The sequence below is a fragment of the Chelonia mydas genome, chromosome 13 (genome assembly GCF_015237465.2).
Source record: "Chelonia mydas isolate rCheMyd1 chromosome 13, rCheMyd1.pri.v2, whole genome shotgun sequence".
Taxonomy (NCBI): domain Eukaryota; kingdom Metazoa; phylum Chordata; order Testudines; family Cheloniidae; genus Chelonia; species Chelonia mydas.
In genome coordinates this window covers 42,725,741-42,747,813 of record NC_051253.2, presented here as the reverse complement: position 1 = coordinate 42,747,813, position 22,073 = coordinate 42,725,741, and the positions used below count along the sequence as shown (strand labels likewise).

The following is a 22,073-nucleotide window of genomic DNA, read 5'->3' as shown; positions in this document are numbered from 1 at the left end:
GGCTGAAGGGGATCTGGCCCATTGACTTCAGTGAAGTCACACCTGTTGACATCGTCTGAGCGCCTGGCCCGCTGGTTCCAGGAAAGCTGGGCTGATTGACACTAGCTGTGGATCTGGCTTTCTCTGCCCACCGGCACCGGCTGCAGTAGACAGCATTGGGGCAGGTAGGAGCTAAGTGGCTGCAATTGTTTGTCCCACAAGTGCGTTAAAAGGCTCAGTTCTGCAAGGGTCAAAATTCAGTCCGTGTGAGTGGGAATGGAGGGGTCTGAAGCGCTCCTTCTGAGATGCGTTTCGCAGCATGGGCTCTCCGGAGTGGGTTGCTCAGAGGCTTTGATAAATGAGCTTTGCTTGTGAGGTGTGCAGACCCCAGAGGGTGTTGGGAGACCTACGTCCCAGACTTGTCAGATCTAAGGTGCATCTAGGCTGTTACCTTTTCTCTGGCAATGGTCAATAATACGCTTCAGAGGAAGATGTAAGAACTCTGGAGGCGGAAGTGGGCCAGTCTGCCCCGCACATCTCCCCCTGATCTAGAATAGAGACTGGCTTAAACCTTGATGCTTGAGATTTAATGACCCTTTCAATTGTATTATAACACTGAATATTATACCCATGTAAATATCCAGTCCTTTTCTGAACATTCTTGAATTCTTGGCCCTGATGACTTGTCTTGAGAATGGATTCCACAGTTTAATTACATGGTGTGTCATGTCAATACCCGCTGCCCTTTTCAATTTCATTGGCTGCCCCCTACTTCTCCTGCGATGGCTCGGAATGACCCAGGTAACGGGAGAAAGTTCGTGGGAACCCTTTGCCTCGGGGTCCGGAGCGGCAGCGCTGCCTCCCGGGTGCAGCAGGAGGAGAGCAGCCACCTGGGCCGTGGGATCCGCAGCGCTGAGGATACGCGCCGCAGCGCAGAGCGGAGGCGGATAAAGGGTGAATTGTTCGCAGCGCTGCTGTAGCCGTGTGGCTCCCAGGACATCGGTGGGCGATCCCTGTCCCTGGACCAGCTGCTGCTGGCGAGAGAGACCAGCTTTCCAGCTTCTTCAGCGCCGCTCTGTGCACCCGACCGCTTTTCTCCAGCAGAAGCTGGTGCCATCAAAGCTCCCCGCTCACTCCCGTTGCCCCTCCGAAAAGAGTCCGTGTTTTAAAGCGTTTGTGGAAGGCTGCTGCCGCCCTCTGGACGTGTTTCTGTTCAGCATCTGCGGTGTCTGTCCCGTGGGTTGTTAACCAGTGTATTAAACCCTGGCCCCTGGGCTCTTTGTATTCATCACTGGCAAGGTACAAGAAACTGAAAATCCCTCATCGCACCCCCCTGCAGTGTTTTCCCCACTCCGGGGGCGGGCTTGGGGCAGCGCTGAGCACAAGGCTCCTCGTTCGTCTCTGGGGCTGCTGGGCGCGGTGGCGATACAAGCAGCGACTGTGTTTGTATTTCCCAGCACCCAGACCCTGTTCCATGGCTCTGTCTTGTGCTCTTCAGCGTCGCCCTTAGCACTGCTCCCCTGCGGGCAGAACCCCCTGCTTCCTGCCATCGCACTGGCCGTACATCTCATCCAGTTCCCTTTACAGAACGACCCCGAATGCGGTTTCTCTGTGTGTGTGTCTGGCCCAATAATACACTGCGGTGCCTTCAGCCCTCAGGCTGCCCGCTTGCAGAAGGGCTGTGCTGAGCGATTTCTCCAGAGTCTGGGTGACTTTCCCCTGAAAGTTCTCCCTGCAGGTTGGTGCCCCTGTGTCCCTGCTAATCCAGCTGGTATCAAACAGCCCGTTCCCGGGGAACTGTTGAGCCCAGGTGATTGCATAGCTAGTGAATGTACAACCAGAGACTTTACAGGACCCCTTCACAGACTCCCCCGGCTTCTTCCCCTCTGCACCAGCCTGGACCAGCTGGGTTTGGGCCTTTACCCCTGTGGAGAAAGAAGCAGGGTGAGGATTCTTGTGACTAGTTCTGCTTTCCCCCCTTTCCCTGTCCCAGTGAAATTCACCTCCCTGGGAGAGGAGAAAACTGAACCCACAGTTCATGGCTATTCTTCTCAAGACCCCTGCGGTAGCAGAACACAGCGACTGCTGCAAAGAGCATCCACTGGGGGCCAGTCCCTGCCTTTTAACAGGGTAAAGGGGCTCCCTCTTCATTTGGAGGGTGGCGCAGCCTCCCTATGCAATGTATAAAACCAGACACTCAGACGGAGTAAGGCTGGGCACTTGCATGATCAACTCAGAGAGGTCCATGCAGTCCGGCCCAGGGAGCGAGGTCCGCCACAAATTTCTCTCTCCACTACTTGTATGGCCCCATCACTGTGGACTCTGATCACCTCACAGTCTGTGATGCATGCGCGTCTTTGAAATGGGAGGTATCATTCCTACTGCCTGCCTCAGTTTCCCCACCTATGCACTGAGCTACAGTGACCTGCTCAAGGTCACACAGGAACTCGCTACCGGAGCGGGGAGTTGAAGCAAATTCTCCCAAATTCCAGGTGAGTTCTAACCACTGGACCATCCTCCCTCTCCGTCCTGCAGAGATTTAGGAATGTGCTGCACTTTACTCACATGCGCAATCTTATTAATTTAAATGGGACTACTCGTAGGAGTAAATTTAACTAGGAGCTTTGTCTACAGGGTGGAGTAATGTGCTCTGCAGGGGGTTGATTTCTGTCTGAAACAGTAAGAACACAAGTATGGCCACAATAGGTCAGACCAAAGGTCCATCTAGCCCAGTATCCTGTCTTCCAACCCCTGTCGTCCATTCCCAGCTTCTGGAAAACAGCGGCTAGGGACACCATTCCTGCCCATCCTGGCTAATAGCCATTGATGGACCTAGACTCCATGAATTTATCTAGCTCTTTTTGAACCTTGTTATAGACTTCAAAGAAGAACTAGATAAATTCATGGAGGATAGTACTATGTTAAAGTGCGCTACAGAACATGTGCAGAGCCTTCTGGTGCACATTACAGACCAATCAATGTGCGATACATTGGTGTTCTTTAGAAATCAAGCCCCATATGCTTAGATCTCTGTATGGTTTAGGTTTAAGAATGGATTTTCAAAAGGTCCCTCTCTCTAAAATTCACGGCAGTCTGTGTGTTGCATTCCCTAAGTCCCTTTGAAAGACCCAGTCTAATTCCCTGTTGCCTGGACTTCCTTGTGAACTAAATTCCCACCAGAACTAAATTCCCTGCTGTTCTCATGTGCTGCAGGGAAAATGGAATGATGAAGTACGAAGTCAAGTTACTTGAGGAGTAACAAAAGATTTGGAGGGGGAAGAGCATGAGATTGTTTTGGTGTGGGGCCATAGGCACTATTGTAAAAATAACAGAGACCCCGTTGTGTAAAGTGCTGTGTGCACCCCTCGGAAGAACCTGCGGTGAGGAGTTTAGGGAGCCTTGTCAAAGGCATGAATGGGAGCTAAGCAGCCAGTTCACATGGATTTTTAATTTCAATGCACTTTGGGCCTTTGAAATTCTCCCCCTGAAAATTTAAGGTTAGGGTTTGCAAAGAAGCCTTAGGTAGCTAGGTGCCCAAATCCCGTAATTGGACTGGATGCCTAACTCCCTTTGGCCCCTTTGAAAAATCCTACCCTAAAGAGACAAGACAGACAAGTACATACCTTTTTAAGCACCAATTTTAGCAGTAGTTGAGATTTTCAAAAGACCAGAAAGGAGATACGCTGGCAAATTCCATTGCACTGAAGATGAAATTAATAAGCAGCGGGTTTCATACCAAAGAAGAGGAAATACTTTTTCATGCAATGCACAGCTAACCTGTGGAACTCATTTCCATGGGATGGTTTGATAGCCAAAACTATAACTTGGTGAAAAATGGATAAATTCATGGATAAGTCCATCAATAGCTATTAGCTGAAACACTCAGGGATGCAACCCCATGCTTGGGTTGACCCTAAACCTCTGACTACCTGAAGCTGGGAGTGGAAGACAGGGATGAAGCACTGCAGAATTGCCCTGTTACGTACACTCCCCCTGAAGCTCTGGTATAGGCCATTGTCAGACAGGATACTGGGCAATGCAGACCGTGGTCCGAACCATAATGGCAGCTCTTATGTTCAACAGGATCTGTGTTTCTCACTCTGTTGGGATTTGTCTACACAGGGATAAACCCACTGCTGGTTTGGGTCAGCTGGCTGGGGCCAAGCGGCTAAAAATGGCTGTTTAAAAATGTTCTCTGGCTCTTAAAAAAGCAGTAGCCCTACTTAATTTGTATGAGGTAGTTCAAAAAGACTTTAAAGCCAGGCAGCAAACAAAGGGGTAGGAGAGAGGGAAGAGGAGGTAACAATAGGGGTAGGTTTCCAGTTTACTTAGGTTAAGATTTCCATAACTGCCTTTCTTCCTAATATAAACCAGGCATCTAAATGCCTTTAGGTGGCTTTTTAAAATTAAATCTCAGTCAGAATTAATACTAAAAAGGCGGGGGGGGGGGGGAACCCAACTGGGTTCAAGACTGAGCTTGATACATTGATGGTGGGTGGTGGAATGACGAGATGGCCACATGCCATTGTAGGGACATCGACAACTGCTGGTAGCAAATATCCCCAATGGCCAGTGATGGGACACTAGGTGGGGAGGGCTCTGAGTGACTACAGAGAACTCTTTCCCAGGTGTCTGGCTGGTGGGTCTTTCCCACAGGCTCAAGGTCCAGCTGGCTGATATTTGGGGTCGGGAAGGAATTTACTGCTACCTCCCCCTGCCAGAGCCTTTTCTTGTCGGGTTTAGCTACACAGACAGTGAGTGTGGAGGCAGCCTATGTATTTCAGACCGTGTCTCTGGTTTGTCAAGCTCATGTTGAATTCTAATCCTGGTCTCTGAAGTGCTTGCAACCCCTCCCAGATTGGTATAATCTGAAAACTTTATAATGTACTCTCTCTGCCATTATCCAAGTCATTTATGGGGCTATTGAATAGAAGTGGACCCAGGACAGATACCTGTGGGACCCCACTTGATATTCCCTTCCAGCTTGACTATGAATCATTGATAACTACTGTCTGAGAACATTTTCTAACGAGTTGTGCACCTACCTTATAATAGGATCACCAGTCTATATTTCCCTGGTTTGCTGACGAGAAGGCGATCTGAGACTGTATGAAATGTCTGACTAAAGATGAGATGTACCACATCTATTGTTCCCATCCCCGCCCCCATCCCCTCCTCTTGTTATCCTGTCAAAGGAGGATATGAGGTGGGTTTGACGTGATTTGTTCTTTACAAATCCATGTTGACTGTTAGTTGTCACCTTATCTTCTAGGTGCTTGCAAATTGATTATTTGCTCCATTCTCTCCGGGCACAGAAGTTAAGTTTAGTGGTTTATAATTCCTGGGTTGCTCTTATTCCACTTTTTATTGATAGGTATCACTTGCCCTCTTCCAGTCCTCTGGGATCTCTCCTGTCCTGTGAGAGTTCTCAAAAATAATTGTTAATGGCTAAGATCTCTTTGGTCGGTTCCTTAAGTATTCTCAGGTGTATTTCATCTGGCCCTGCTGACTTGAGGATGTCTAACTTGTCTAAGTAATTCTTAACTTGTTGTTAGCCTCAGATCCTACCCCATTTACACTGATGTTCACTGTTAATCCTCTGATAACTGCTAACCTCTTTGGAGAAAACCTGAACAAATTGGCATTTAATATTTGGGCAACTGCTGCATTGTCTTGTGACTGTGTTTCCCTCCTCACTGAGCAGTGGTCCTTCCCTGTCCTTCATCTTCCTCTTGCTTCTAATGTATTTGTAAAATGTTTTCCTGTTACCCTAAATCAGAGGTGGGCAAATTATGGCGTGCAGGCTACATCTGGCCCCTGAGCTCCCGGCCAGGGAGACTAGCCCTCGGCCCCTCCCCCGCTGTCCGCTCTCCCCCGCAGCCTCAGTGCACCGCACCACAAGGGAAGTGGGAGGAGGTGGATAGGGGGTGGGGGCCGGGCTGTTTGGGGAGGCACAGCCCTCCCTACCTGGCCCTCGGATGTTTGCCCACCCCTGCCCCAAATGCTCAAACAGTACAGTCATAGGGACAACATGAATACCTAAGATAGCTTGAGGGCTAGAGCTCAAACATGGCTTATTTAAAAAAAAAAAAAAAAAAAAAAAAAAGATATGCAAATGCATATCCTTAATACCCTGCCTAAATCATTTACTAGGTCTGCACCTGCATGGCTAGGACACACGGAGAGGTCTGGGCAGCTAATGCTGAGACACCATGAGCACTTTATCCAGCATCAACAGCATATTTTGGCTGAATTGTCTCTTCAGTCGAGTGGCATTTAAAAGGAATTACGGTTTCTTACATTTTCTAGAGATATTGGGGAATATTGTGCATTATGGGTCTGGTGCAAAGTTCACTAAAGGCAAGGGGAGGACTTCCCTTGGTCTGAGTGGGGTTTGGAGCAGGGCCTACTGGAATGTTGATTGATATTTTTGAAGGGGACTTAGGTAATGGGGTATCTAATTCCCCTTGACTTTACCCTTTGAATATTCCAGATGTGATTCATAATACTTTCCCCCCACCAGGAGCTCTGTCAGAGGTCCAGCTGGTGGAGTGTGGAGGGGATGTGAAAAAGCCCAGAGACTCTCTCCGCCTCTCCTGCAAAGCCTCCAGCTTCTTCATCGGTAGCAAGTGGCTGGATTGGATCCATCATATTCCTGGGAAGGGACTGGAGTGGGTCTCCAGCATAGATAGTACAGGTACCCCATATTACCTGGACTCAGGGAAAGGGCAATTCATCATCTCCAGAGACGCCTCCAATAACCTGGTGCATTTGCACTTCAGCAGCCTGAAACCTGAAGATGCCGGTGTGTATCCTTGTGCTAGAGATATGGGATCCCACAGTGATTCACTTCATTACAAATACCCTAAAGGGATCCTGCACTGGAGAAAGTCACTAAAGAAAGTGAAATACTCTGACTGCCTTCTGCTTCAGTCACAAAATACAAGAAATTCAGAGAGTCCTAGAAAGGTAGGGCTGGAAGAGGGACTTCAAGAGGTCAACTAGCTGACCCCCCCTGCACTGAGGCAGGATTCAATATATCTAGACCACTCCTGGTTTTTCATGTCTTCTTAAAAACCTCCGGTGATGGGGATTTCACAACCTCCCTAGGGAACCGGTTCCAATGCTGATAGTTAGATATGCTTATCCCTAGAAAGGTTTCAGAGTAACAGCTGTGTTAGTCTGTATTTGCAAAAAGAAAAGGAGTACTTCTGGCACCTTAGAGACTAACCAATTTATTTGAGCATAAGCTTTCATGAGCTACAGCTCACTTCATCGGATGCATACTACCCTATACCAGAAACCTACTGACCGCTATTCCTACCTACATGCCTCCAGCTTTCACCCTGACCACACCACATGATCCATTGTCTACAGCCAAGCTCTGCGATACAACCGCATTTGCTCCAACCCCTCAGACAGAGACAAACACCTACAAGGTCTCTATCAAGCATTCTTACAACTACAATACCCACCTGCAGAAGTGAAGAAACAGATTGACAGAGCCAGAAGAGTTCCCAGAAGTCACCTACTACAGGACAGGCCTAACAAAGAAAATAACAGAACGCCACTAGCCGTCACCTTCAGCCCCCAACTAAAACGCCTCCAACGCATTATCAAGGATCTACAACCTATCCTGAAGGATGACCCAACACTCTCACAAATCTTGGGAGACAGGCCAGTCCTTGCCTACAGACAGCCCCCCAACCTGAAGCAAATACTCACGAGCAACCACATACCACACAACAGAACCACTAACCCGGGAACCTATCCTTGCAACAAAGCCCGTTGCCAACTGTGCCCACATATCTATTCAGGGGACACCATCACAGGGCCTAATAACATCAGCCACACGATCACAGGCTCGTTCACCTGCACATCCACCAATGTGATATATGCCATCATGTGCCAGCAATGCCCCTCTGCCATGTACATTGGTCAAACTGGACAGTCTCTACGTAAAAGAATAAATGGACACAAATCAGATGTCAAGAATTATAACATTCATAAACCAGTCGGAGAACACTTCAATCTCTCTGGTCACATGATTACAGACATGAAAGTTGCAATATTACAAAAGAAAAACTTCAAATCCAGACTCCAGCGAGAGACTTGTGAATTGGAATTCATTTGCAAATTGGATACAATTAACTTAACCACTCGCGGTCTCTATTCAAGCCTAAGTCATTATGCAAGGTAACATATTTCCCCTTGTTTTTTCCTACCCCCCCCCCCCCCGACGTTCTTGTTAAAGCCTGGATTTGTGCTGGAAATGGCCCAACTTGATTATCATACACACTGTAAGGAGAGTGATCATTTTACATAAGCTATTACCAGCAGGAGAGTGGGGTGGGGGGAGAGAAAACCTTTTGTAGTGATGATCACCCATTTTTTCATGGTTTGTGTGTATAAAAACATCCTCTGTACTTTCCACAGTATGCATCCGATGAAGTGAGCTGTAGCTCATGAAAGCTCATGCTCAAATAAATTGGTTAGTCTCTAAGGTGCCACAAGTTATCCTTAGAAAGTCCTTCCCCCCCACCTCCCATATCTAATCTAAATCTGCCTTGATGGATTTTGCATTCCTTTATTTTCTGAAAGACACAGAACCAGAGAGACGATAATTGCTAATGACGGAGAATCCACCATGACTCTTGATCAGTTGTTCCAATGGTTAATTCACCTCAATGTCTTTTTAAAAAATCACCTTCTTTCCAGCTGGACATTGTCTAGCTTCAGCTTCCAGCACTGGATCCTGTTGTACCTTTGTCTGCCAGACTGAAGAGCCCATTATCAAATTTCTCTTCCCCATCTAGGATCTACAACCGGCACCAGTGTGAAGACTGCTTGATTCTTTCCCCAGCCATGGGACGGAAGAATAATCTAGTGGCTATAGCTTGAGTATCGGTATGAATATTCCTGGGGTCTTTCCCACACACACAGGGATGAGACCTGGGAGAGCCAACGTGCCAGGCCTCGGAGCGGAGAGCGACTCAGAACAGGACTCACTCCGGATTGGAGTTCACAGATGGAGCGAGGGATCTCTGCACCGCAGCCCAGAGGGGCTCTGGGCAGGAAGGGGAGACACATTGCCCGGGAACCGAAAGTGGCACGGGGTGGTGCCCGTGGGCTTCAGGCCGGTCATTTTCAGATGCAGCAGGTTTTTGGGATTGTCTCTGGAGATGGAGAATCTCACTCAGTGGGAGCTGCGCCCTGTGACCCTCGTGCCCCCCACGGGCCTCTGCTTCTCCCTCGGCAGCCGCCTCCCCCTGAGCGACCCCATGAAATCCCACCGTGTCCCTGTCCACAGTCCTTAGCCCCCTGACTGTCCCCAATTCCTTGCGGGCCAGCGCTGGGCTGAGTGATGCCAGCGGGGGCTGAGGGGCGGGGCCTTTTATCTCCATGGTGACTCTGTGACATGGGGGCACTGTATTGGGGGCAGGATCCTGAGCTGCACCGTTTACACCAGGGCTGTGATTTCCAGCTGTCAAATGGATGGAAAAATGCTCGAGTCTCTTTGGAAAGTCCCGGCGGTGCCACATCCCCCAGCGCAGCGGAGCGGGGTTTATTCCGGCGCTGGGTGATCTCTGCCCCCCAGCCCCGCCCGGACCCTGAACGGCCCATTTCCACACCCCGGCCTCCATCTCTGGGGTAGGGAAATGGGCCATTCAGAGTCCGGGAAGGGAAGGGTTAAAACTGGCGGGAGGTTTGTGTCCCGTTCCCCCGGGTGCCGGGTCTCCTGCCCGAGCCCGAAGCGGGGGGGTGTCGCTGCTGCCCCCGTGCGGCCGCCGGGAGAAGGGCGATTCTGCAGCCTGGGTTTTTGTATGATCACAAACCGGTTTCGTTTCACTGTGTCTGTCGCGCAGTAATAGCGGGCGGTGTCCTCGGGCTTCAGGCCGGTCATTTGCAGATACAGCTCACTCTTGGAGTCATCCCTGGAGATGGTGAATCGCCCTTTCACTGCATCGAGGTAGGATGTACTACTCCCATCGTAGCTTATACCAGCGACCCATTCCAGTCCCTTCCCGGGAGCCTGTCGGACCCAGCCCATCCAGTAGCTGCTGAAGGTGAAGCCGGAGGCTTTGCAGGAGAGGCGGAGAGAGTCTCCGGGCTTCTTCACATCCCCTCCGGACTCCACCAGCGTCTGGGACTGGACACCTGGCAATAAAGACAGGCCATTAATGTCGGTATGAAAACAGCGAGAACACAATATTCTTCTAACTCTGCCAGTTCTTCAGAGGAGGAAAATACCTTCCAAAGCTGCTAGAGCGACAATGACAAGGAGCAAAAATCCCATTTTGCCGGGTGCTGGAGGGGAAAGTTCTCAGGGGACTGGCTGGTGACTGCACAGACCCAGGGGGCTGCGGATTGTGTCTCCGGGTGCAGCCTGCGCAGAGAGAGGCAGAGATTTAAAGAGGAAACTGTCTCCCTCATTTGCATGCCCCGCTTTATAAGAGACACACACTCCTGCTGTCAGTGATCGGATTGACTCGCCCTCGGGCTCCGGGTGCGGGAGTCAGAGTGTCCCGTCCTGTGTGTCTGTGCAGCGCCGGGCACAGGGCGCTGGGGTCCTCCTGACACTTTCGGACCCTGGGAGGAATGAACAGCTCCCTGCAGTGACTGTATTTCCTCGCATGGGAACTGAGGGTCCGTCTCTTTTGACCTGATATTGGGGGGACTCAGCTCTGGAGCCCGGTTCCACAAGCATAAGGTCCATGCAACGTCCAGTCAGGGGGGTCAGTGTCCCATGTGGGGGAGGCGCGAAGTCTTGTCTCAGGGATCCATTGGGCTGGGCCACCAGCTGGAGGCGGAAGATTTCCCTTGGTGCTGGGAGAGATTTGGGAGGGAAGCTCCTTTCCCTTCGCTTCCCAGCAGTGACCGGCTACATTGAAATGATCCATGACACAAGGAACGTGATCTGAGCAAGCCTGGCTCGTGCTTTGGAGAAGGTCTGGGGGCCCGCCTGTGGGTGCAGGTGGGAGAAGCTGGGCGGGGTCGGGGGGAGTCTGAGGACAGAGTTAAGTTTTGCAGTGAAGCCTCCGTGACATTCGTGTGTCAAGAGTGCGTCTCTGGGTGTTGTTCTTTAGGGGAGAGTCGAGGAGGATTGAGGCTACAGTGAAGGAAGATTATTAAGCACAGTTGATATTTATATTCCTGTTTATATTTCCATTCCCACTCCACTTCCCATTGACACTCAGATTGTAAACTCGGCAAGGGGGGTCCTGTCCTCTGAGTGAGCTAGAATTAACTGGGTCAGTCAGAGTAGGGCCAAGCTAAGGGGGTAAAGGTAGATGGAGTGAGGACTGAAATCCTTTCGCTAGCCCTTTTCACCGGGCTAGTGTATAAGCCAGGAAACTTCCCCACAGTAGCTGGACCATTCCACCGCTTATATAATTGGCATAACCAACAGGATCCTATCCACAGGGTCCACCCCATTGGTTTCCTGGTTGAGTTCTGACAGCACTGTCCAGGCCTGGTCAAGAACCCTACTATGGCTGGAATTGAAGAACTATGGGCCCACTTTGCTGAACTTGTGCGCAGATGATCAGACCAAGCTGAGGCATGACGACAAGCTAGAACAGAACAGAGAGAAGCCTTATCACTGGCTAAGGCAGTAAGGGACCATCAGGCAGCAGAAGCTAAGAAACCCCCTACTATTTATGTCCTATGGGAGCAGAAAGTCACAGACTTTGGTGGCTTCCCAAGAAGACCAGGAGACATTACAGTAGAGGAGTGAGTCAAGTCTGTGAAGGCAACTCTGTGTGTGCTAAGAGTACCTGAAGAGGGTCATACGGACTTCATAGAGGAACACCTCGAGGGCCAGGGCCAAGGCCCCAGTTAAGCTCCTGGCAATGGCAGACAAGAAAGAGGTGGAAAAGGTATCTGAACTCCTCCTAGAAGTGTACAGAGACAAGGTGTCACAGTCACAATAAAATAGCCTTATGGGAATGTCCCAGGCACGATAAAATTGCCCCCCATGAGGTCTCCTGGGTAAGCACCAGCATTGTATATCGCTGATGCCTATATAGGCATATGCATGGGAAAGGATTTTGGGAGGGCTTGAAAGTGTGAGTGTGGAGTGAAAGATTCCTTTGCAGGTTGCGAGAGGCCAAAAGGGAAGGAAGGGAGAAAGGAATGGGTTCACTCGACGATCCAGCTAGGTCTGAAGAAAAGAAACTGACTCCAGCCACTCAAGGCCAATGCACCCAAGCAGACTCTCTGATGCCAAGAAAGACGGGGGCCTGGATTCCAACCCCAACCAGCTGTGAGAGCAGAGCAGTAAACTGAACAAGACTGCAGGAAATTGCAAAAACTAGTGAGAAGGCAAAAGTCAGTGAATGGGAGCATAACAACCCTGAAGCCGGTGTGTTTGGGGAAGCCAAGGAAGCTTCAGAAGGCCGGTTTGGACCAAGACAAAGAGCAAAGGGGACAAAGGTCCCTGGACGAAACGCCCCCACAAGAACCCAGGACTTAAACCCCTCCCGAGCACTGAAGCAAGTCGGAGATCAACAGCGGACCCTGCAAGACCTGTGCACAGGACAGAATTCCCGTCCACCTCTTCGCCCGCTTCTTCTAATGTTACACCTGGGCTTGGCCAGCCTCGGGTAGTGCATGTGTGAGTATGAAAGTGGATTAGGGCTGGGGCATTAACACTTCCTTCCTTCCTCTGAGTGACGTAGGGAACCCTCAGCACTCTCCACTGTTGTTTTACTTTATTTTATGAATAAAGCTTTAAACTCAGTTACTTGGTGTCCTCCATCATCTCCTCCCCTAATGATCCTGTGGCTTCAGCCTGATCACCTGACACCTCAGGCAGATTGGTAACTTAATCTGTCACAAAGGTACCTATTGGAACCAGACCAAAGGAGTTATTTGAGAGCAAGCAGGAGCCTGGTGAAATTGTCAGGGCATATGCATATGAGCTCCAGGAGAGGATGAGAAAAGTGGAGGGGCGAGACCCTCGATGAGTTCCAGACCCAGCTACGGTTCTGAAAGAGCAGTTGGTGCTGGGGCTCCAGGATGATTCCTTCCACCCTGAAATTAAAAGAAGGTTTAAGGAAGAGCCCAGTCAGAAGTTCCATTAACTCAGTCTGGCTGCCATTATGTGGTCGGAAGAAGAGGAAGTTCCTGTGGCAGAGACGGCCAAGCCGAAGTCCTGTACACGAAGTGGGGGCCTAGTGAATGCAAGTGCTGGGGAAAAGACCCTGCCCCAAACACAGTTAACACTGGAAAGATTAAGTGAAGCTGTCCAAAAACTGGCAGTCCAACAGCTGAAAGTGATGACTGAGGTGATGAAAGGAAAAACCTCCACTAAAATGCCAAAGTATCCAAGGACACCAGGATCCTGAAGATCCCCACTGCAGGATGAGCAGGGAAGGTACATTTGTTACCCTTGTGAAAGGGCAGGGCATACTAGCCGAGAATGTCCACGGAGAAGGAGAAGAGAGTCCCAGGCACTGGAAACCAATGGGGCAACAGGAGCAAGTGGTCCATCTACTGTAGAAGGCCAAGCAGCGGCAGAAGGATTCCTCGGCCTGTCCTTGGTGGAAAATCACTCTGCATACAGTGTTGAAAGGGACACGGGCAGTGCCAGCATATCTAGTGACTTCCGTAAGTGAGCATTTGGAGACTGTCTAACTGCTGAAGTATGTATAACAGGGGTGAAAACCAGATGTTTGTTAGATACTGGCTCAGAAGTCACCACCATTACTGAGTCGCATTTTCAAAATAATTTGAAAGACAAGGAGCTGACCATGCACAGCACACAGTTTCTGTGTCTAACAGTAGTTAATGGACTGGCAATCCCAATGGTGGGATGCCTTAAAGCAGACATAGACTACATAGGTCAGACTCTGCCAGGGAAATGCATCTTCATCCTGAAAGACAAAGCCTCTGAAGGGAGCCATATGGGAGAAGGAGTCCCAGGGATTCTAGGGATGAACATCATTAGTGAGCTGAAGGAGTTACTGTTGCCGGTAGGAGGAACCAGGAGGATAAATTGCCATGGGCACCCCGAGAAGAATGCTGTGCTGAGTCGAGTACTGGCTCGAGCAGAGAGACAAAACCATTGACTGGGCCCTGCGGGGCAGATTGGAAATGTTAAAGTGGGCAGATAACAGAAGAGTGTTGTTCTTCCTTGGAGAGGGAGGGTCCTTGATGAACACTGCTGGGTACCAGGAAATACCAATAGATACCTGTGGGACCCCACTCAATATTCCCTCCCAGCTTGACTGTGAATCATTCATAACTACTATCTGAGTACATTTTCTAAGTCGTTGTGCACCTACCTTATAATAGGATCATCAGTCTATTTTTCCCTGGTTTGCTGATGAGAAGGCGATCTGAGACTGTATGAAATGTCTGACTAAAGTTGAGGTATACCACGTCTACTGTTCTTGTCCCCGCCCCCAACCCCTCATCTTCTTACCCTGTCAAAGGAGGATATGAGGTGTGTTTTGTATGGGGAGACTTTGGCAAACCAGTAAAATGCCTGAAACCACTATGGCTTATTGCTAAAAGCAGCCAAGTCAGCAGGCTGTAAATTGGCCATTCAGCACTCTCAGCTTGATGAAGGCAGGAGCGGGGGTGATGGAGGGGAGTTTTGGGTGCCACACAGAGGGCAGCTTGACCCCGTGTCTTTCCTGATAAGAAGTGTGTTGAAGCTGCTGATACATGCAACTTAGAAGAACAGAATGTGCCCCAGGAATATCTATTGGGGCCTCAAGGCTGCAAACTCTGGAAAAACCCACACCTGGTTAATTGCTAATCAGAAGGAACCTCTCGCTTGACCGTTTTCCTCTGAGGTTTTAAACAGGCGATTCCCCTACTTCATTTGCATGTGGACAGCGCAGTGGACTTAAAAGTCCTGCAGGCGGAAGATCTAGGGCTGGCTTGGTGCATCAGTGTGGCTTGTCAGCCCGATTATTTCTGTTACATGATCCCATTGCTCTTCTGTCTCGTCTCATCTGTTCTTCTGCATGGTGCGTGGTCGCCTTTGGCACAGAAAGCAACTCTTGAGAGCTAAGGGAGTAAAGGGCTTTAGGCCCTCAACTCCCATTGCCTTACAATGGGATTTGGGCACCTAACTCCCTTAGGTTCATTGTGCTTGGTGGAGGGAAAAGAGAATCTCTACTCTACCTTGATTTAAATCCAACATGTCATGTTAGAGCTCCTTGCCTTATTTGAACTTTATTTTAGATCTTTGCACTTCTGGCTGGAAAGTATAAGACTTACAAATGCTCTGTATGGTAAAGAACAGATGAATTAGTTCTGAGGCGCACTGAGGATGGACTAGATAGGGGGTAAAAGGAGTTACAGAATTCAGGAGAAACGTCCCAAGAAATGGGAGAACCCAGCAGTCCCTCTCGTTCAGTCTATTTGCTCCAGCACCAGCTACCTCAGAGGAAACCGCATGAGATCCTCTTGCAGCCCGTTCTAGAATACTCTGCACATGAGGGGAAACGACTTCCCAACACCTCCTTGGCTCTGTGTCTGTGCGTTTGCTTTTGTGTAGGTGGACGGGGAGATCACAACGCTAGGGTCACCAAGGAGCTTAATGACAGGTTAGTCTCTAAGGTGCCACAAGTACTTCTTTTCTCTTTTCAAGGAGCTTAAGGATGTTAGACACTTAAATAAACGGTATTTATGTGCTCAGTACTCTTAGCCTCCTTTCAAAATCCCAGCCGGACACTGGGGCCGAGTGAACTTCACAGTGAGAGTTCAGGCATTGGGTAAGCTTAGGTGCCTACAGGATTGGGCAGCCGTTGAATGGGGGTTTTGTGAATATAGCCCTTAGTCATCAACACTTTCCTTTGTGCAGGTGAATAGTTCCATTGAACTCAGGAGCTAGGAACTGCAAAGGAACCCAAGGGAACTAGGCACCTAACTACCTTTGAAGTTCAGTAGGATTTGGCTGCCTAACTCCCTTAATTCCCACCGAGAAGCCCAGCCCATGCGACTACTCATGTGAGTAAAGGCAAGCATGCGTGTAAGTGTTTCCAGGATCAGGGCTTAGATTCGCTGTGACATTAGGGCACTTGGGGGCACTGCATTTCTGATGCCACTGTCAGCAACAGTGAGCCATTTCCGGCAGGGTTGATGAGTGGCCAGGGATGTGTCTCTTCTCACTGTGCCCCTTGCACAGTAATACACAGCGCTGTCTTCAGATTTTAGGCCGTTCATTTGCAAATACGCTGTGCTGAGGGGGACATCCACGCTGATGGTGACTCGCCCTTTCAGATTTTGGGGATAGAAGGTCTCGAAAGTATCTGTCCTGATGGATGCTACCCACTCCAGTCCTTTCCCGGGAGCCTGTCGGATCCAGCTCATTCGGTGCTCATTAAATGTGTAGCCGGACGCTTTACAAGTCAGCTTCATAGACTCTCCAGGCTTTTTGATTTCTGCCCCAGACTGGACAAACTGGATTTCGGACCGGACACCTGCTGATAAAGAGCAAGAATTATTGAGTCCTTTAGCTGCCCTACATTTCCCCCCACCCTGCCAGACACCCACCCTTAGTCTGCCTTGTCTATTCAGGGTGAGATTTTCAATGCCAACCAGCACATACGGCTGTCCAATTCCCATTCAGATAAATGGGAACTGTGGGGCCAACCCCCCTAGGTAGCTTTGAAAATCTAAAGCTAGGCACTTCAGGAACAGTGACTCCATCTCGCTTTGTACAGGGCCTAGCACAAGAGACCCAGTCTCATCGGGCTCTTTGAAATCTTACTGCTCTAATATCAACTGTAAGGTCAAAGTTAATACTAATTCCACTACTATTACTTTTGCTAATACTCTTTTTATGTCTCCGAGGGGATTTGAATGCCAATTCCCACTAATTTTAATGGGAATGGAGTGTTCCAATCCTTTAGGCAGCTTTGAAAGTCTGACTCTAAATGCCGTAAGAGCCTTTGCTCATTCTTACCTGATAACGCTGCTGCTAAGAAGAGGAAGCTTAGCAACGGGGTCATGGTTGCTTGGATAAAAGAGCGTCTGAGGAGAAAAGGAAGCAAATTCCTTTTGCTGGTGACAGTCCCACTGAGGCTTTAAAGAGGAAATGGCCCTACCTCATTTGCATATGGGTAATGCTGTAACCTTAAAAGTCACAAAGCGTGACCGGGTGGAGTTTGTCTGAGGCACTCTGGGAAGCACTAGATTAGACGTGAGGTAGCAACATTTTCTGGGCAGGGACTCTATTGTTTCACTTTTGTCCTGCACAAAGAGATCTTTGGGGCAGTGCTGCAAATATAAGCAACTCTCCTCCTTTGGCAGATGGGTGCAGCTGAGGCACAGACCACACACGGTATCTGTCAGACTCGAGCTTGGTAAATGAACCCACATCCCCCCGGCTCTCAGACCAGTGCATAAATTGCAACCTTGAACTCTTAAAGCAGAAAAGTGTCCAGAATTATCATACTTAATGGCAACTGAAAATCTGGAAGGGCTATTAAGCCTCTTGCTTCAGAGTTTAAGCCAATCTCTAATTATTAAACACCAGGATGAGATCTACTTAGTGACAGATTATACCACATATGCCTGCTGAGTGGTTCTTATATCGTCCTCTGAAACATCCAAGGCTGACCCCACGGAGGTACTGCATATTCCTGGTGAATAACTAACAACGTCCATAGGAAGAGGTATAGTAGATTTCACTGAGGAAATGTTAGCATAATTCACATAGACGGAATGTGTGGCTTTGTCCCACAAAATTAATTTGAATTGTGGTAGCACATAGGGGCCAAATAGAAAGTGGGACCCCCTGTACCTAGGCACTAATACATATATATTCCCTATCCCAAAGAGTTTATGATGTAAATAGACAAGGGATGGGAGGGAAAACAGAAGTTCAGTGGCTTACAAATACATCGTGGGGGTCAACACCAAGGAAGGAGAAGAACTATTAAGGCTAAAGGATAACGTTGGCACAAAGAACAAATGGAGACAAACTGACCATGAACACATTTCGGCAGGAAATAAAGATTCTAACCTTTGAAGGGGTGAGTGTCTAGACCAGCCTCCCACTAGAAATAGTGGGACCAAAATAACTAAGTAGTTTTAAGATGGATCTTGGTGAATTTATGAGCTGGGTTATGTGCCGGGGTTGTTTGGGAGAGAAGGAACTGGAATAAATGACCCGGGAGGTCCCTTCCTGTCATGCGTTCCGGTGAGTTTCCCAAGATCACACAGCCCATTCACGGCAGAAACAAGAATAGACGCCAATTCTCCTGTCTCCTAGTCACGTTTGGAAGTATTAGACTCTAATCAGTAAGTGTTGATTTCACTGTACACACACAGACCAAAAAAATTTCCATTGGTAATAGCTGAAATTTACAGATAGGCAAAGAAAATTCTGCTTGTGAACTGAGTTTGATTTAAGAATATTTACACAGTATATTTTGACATGATGTTGACCATTTGTGTTTAACACTTTAACTTTCTGAATCTCAATATCTACCAGTATTTAATGTGTCTAATCCCCCAACTGTGAACATTTAGATAAAAATAAAAAGAAATCTTAAAAATAAGTATTAATATCTGAAATCAGAGCAAAATAAAAATTGAACTCTGCCAAGCCAACTCATATTCCCGAACCCTATTCACTGGATCAATTTTATGAATGGTAAGAGACTGCTGATGCTTCAGGCTAAGTACATTCATGGGGAGAAAATATCAGGAACTAAAGAGATCTTTTAATGTTCTGGATAAAGACATAAGAACCAATGACTGGAATTTAAAGCCAGACGTTCCAACTAGAAATCCAAATTTTTGACAGGAAGGATGATTAACTTTTGCAACAAGCAAATGGCAGACTGTCCATCTCTCAAGGTCTTCAGATCAAGAGAGGATGCCTTTCTGGAAGATACTTTAGTCAAACACAAAATACCGGGCTCAATCCAGAGGCAACTGGATGAAATTCTTTGGTCCAGGTTATGGAGATCAGACTGGATGAACTAATGGTTCCTTCTGGCCTGAAAAATCTATGAACATAATGGATCTGAGTCAAGGACCAATGAAGTCAATAGACTCCCATTGACTCAGCGTTCCTTGGGCCGGGCTTACAGCTGAATAATAGAAGCTCCTGCTTCTAATGCTGAGGATGCTGCTGTGGATTGAGTGACATTCGCCTCTGGGTTATTGTACTAGCCTGCGATGCAGTGGGCAGCACAATAATACGTTGCACTGTCATCCGCCTGCAAGTTCCTCATTTCGAAGTGAACCACGTTGTTGGTGTTATCCCTCGTGATACTGAACCGCGGCCGAAGAGACTGCGGCACGTTCGTTGATACCCCATTTGTGCTGACCTCTCCGATCCAGGTCAGTCCAATCTCATGGGCTTGCCGGACCCATTGCATCCAATATTTGCTGAAACTGAAGCCAGAAAACTTGCAAGGCAGCTTCAGGGACTCTCCCGGCCTTTTAACTTCTGCAATTGGTTGAATCAGTGACACTTGGCTCTGGACAAGTAAAGATATAAAGATATGTTTTGTAGGTAGTCAGATACTGCAGAAGCAATGATATTAGCAAGATAGATATTTTAGAAGATTTCAGAGAGAGACTGCAGAAGGATGGATGGATGGATAACTTGTTCATGTGAATATGTGGCTAGAAAAAAGCCAGAAAAAAAGTTTCCTTAAAGAAAATCCAGTAAGGGTGGATCTACACAGCATCTTGGAGTGAGCTTCCCAACCCAGTTCTACAGACTAGGACTAGCCAGGTTCACACTCGCGCTGTAAAAATAGCTATATAAACAGCACTTTGTAGGTGCAGCTTGGGCCGGAGCTGAGTCTTTGAAGCCCATTCCTCCACAGACTGTTTGTCAATCCGGGCTGGAAGGGTTACTCCAAAATGCTGTGTAGACGTACCTTTGAAGACCCTAGTGGAGCTCAAGGTGCTGTCACCACTTGGGTGTTGTAGTTCATAAATCATTTATATCATTCAAATCATTTGCCAGGAAGAGACTTTTCTCTAGGTTCCAGAGAACTCTACCTACCCGCAGAGCAGCTCAGCAGTATGGAGAGACAAATGAAGGTACACATGGTGGTGTATATGAACAACAGCAAAATATTTGGCAGAGGGAGAAGGCAATAGAAATGGGTAGCCCTCTTCACAAAGAAATTGTTCCAGACAGTCTTTAATAGAGAAAAAGGAACTCACATTTGCATTAGGATGACTACAAAATAACTCAGTCAGCCCCATCCCCATGACATTCTGCCGTCTCTCGGTTCATCATATGCTCTAACTCAGCCACAAGTTACGGGTTTGCCTTGGGAATCGCTGGGTGAGGTTCTCTGGCCTGTGCTGACTTTTCAGCTTGGGAAAGAGATGACTAAGGGGGGATTTGATAAAGGTCTCTAAAATCATGACTGCTGTGGAGAAAGTAAATAAGGAAGTATTATTTATTCCTTCTCATAACACAAGAACTAGGGGTCACCCTATTAATTAAATTAATAAGCAGCAGGTTTAAAACTAACAAAAGGCGATATTTCTTCACACAACCGCTCCGTCAACCCGTGGAGCTCTGCCAGAGGACGTTGTGAAGGCCAAGACTATAAGAGGGTTCAAAAAAGAACTAGATAAGTTTATGGAGGACAGGTCCATCAATGGCTATTAGCCTGGATGAACAGGAACGGTGTCCCTGTCCTCTGTTTGCCAGAGCTGGGAATGGGTGACAGGGGATGGATCATTTGATGATTCCCTTGTTCTCTTCATTCCCTCTAGGGCACCTGGCATTGGCCACTGTTGGATGACAGGATACTGGGCTAGGTAGACCTTTGGTCTGACCCAGGATGACTGTTCTTATGTTCTTATGCTATGCAGAAAGTCAGACTAGATTATTTTAATGGTCCCTTCTGGTTTTGAAATCTAGAAATCTCAGAATTCAGTTTTCAACTGTCCAGGTTGGCTTCAGAGGGTGGCATTTTCAAAGTGCTGGAAGGGATTTAGACACTCAGTATGCAAAGTTAGGCATCTCCCACCCTTGGGCTCCTCTGGAAATTTAAAGGTCAAGTTTCCAGGGCTTTATTTCTGGACTAAGTCAAGGGCTGCTGACTTCTCCTCCCTTCCAGAAAGCGAAGAGGCAAGGCACCACCGTGAGAATTGACATAGCCCTCCTGGCATCTTTCACAGCCTTCCTATCTTTCACAGCTCCCAATCCCCCATGGGCTCTCCAGATGTTTCCCACAAATATTTCTATCTTTTCATCCTCGATAATTCCTGCCCCACTGCTGCCAGATGTGGTATAGCCATCACATTTTCCGTCTCAGCCCTCTGCTGCCATCATATGGGCACTTCACCTGGTCAGAGATTTTTTTTAGAAAAAGGCATCTTCCTCTGTGACGTTTAAAAATGAGTTGAATTTATTTTTCCCTTTCCAGTGAAAACAGGATTTGTTCTCTGCTCAGTGACTTCTTTTTCCTGCCACAATCCTATCAAAAACCTCTCACCTTCTTCAGTATTTCTGCTCCACCTCCCTTCCCTTTGCCAAACACATGCTTGATGTGCTCTTGCAAGGACAATAACCTGTTTTTCCTCACTGTGTGTCTGGAACAGTAATACACGGCAGTGTCTTCAGGTTTCAGGCTGTCCGTCTGAAAGAACACCAGGCTGTTGGAATTGTCCCTGGAGATGGTGAACCTCCCAAGAATAGCCGGGGAGTGGTAGGCTTGGCTGCCATCACTGGTAACTGTGGACACCCACTCCAGTCCCTTTGCAGGAGCCTGGTGGACCCAATTCATCCAGTAGCTGCTGAAGGTGAACCCAGAGGCTTGGCAGGTGAGGTGGAGAGAGTCTCCGGGCTTCTTCACACCCCCTCCAGACTCTGCTAGTTGTACGTCTGCCTTGACCCCTGTAAAGACAGAATTATGGTAGTTAATATTATTTTAAAAGAGTAGCCAAGTTATTCATTCCTGGGGACTGGGCATGTCAAATTTCCAGAGAGTTGGGTGCCCATATCCCATCGAAAATCAATAGGATTTTGGCATCTAACTCCCTTGGGGGTCTCTGGAAATCCTAACTTTGGCCGTAAAGTTAATTTCCAACAGCACTTAAAAGACTCAAAAGCCTAAATCCCATTGGCTTTCATTGGGACTTGTGCA

The 22,073-nt window shown here is 48.2% G+C and overlaps 2 gene segments (V, D, J or C); both read right to left on the bottom strand.

Moving 5' to 3' along the window:
* Positions 1-8,566: 8,566 nt before the first annotated feature.
* LOC119567982 lies at positions 8,567-10,367 on the bottom strand. The segment is given in 3 exon segments: positions 8,567-8,573; positions 9,681-10,137; positions 10,231-10,367. Coding segments are annotated over 3 exon segments (510 nt in total).
* A 5,623-nt stretch (positions 10,368-15,990) lies between these two features.
* LOC122462627 lies at positions 15,991-16,993 on the bottom strand. The segment is given in 2 exon segments: positions 15,991-16,418; positions 16,904-16,993. Coding segments are annotated over 2 exon segments (474 nt in total).
* Positions 16,994-22,073: the final 5,080 nt, after the last annotated feature.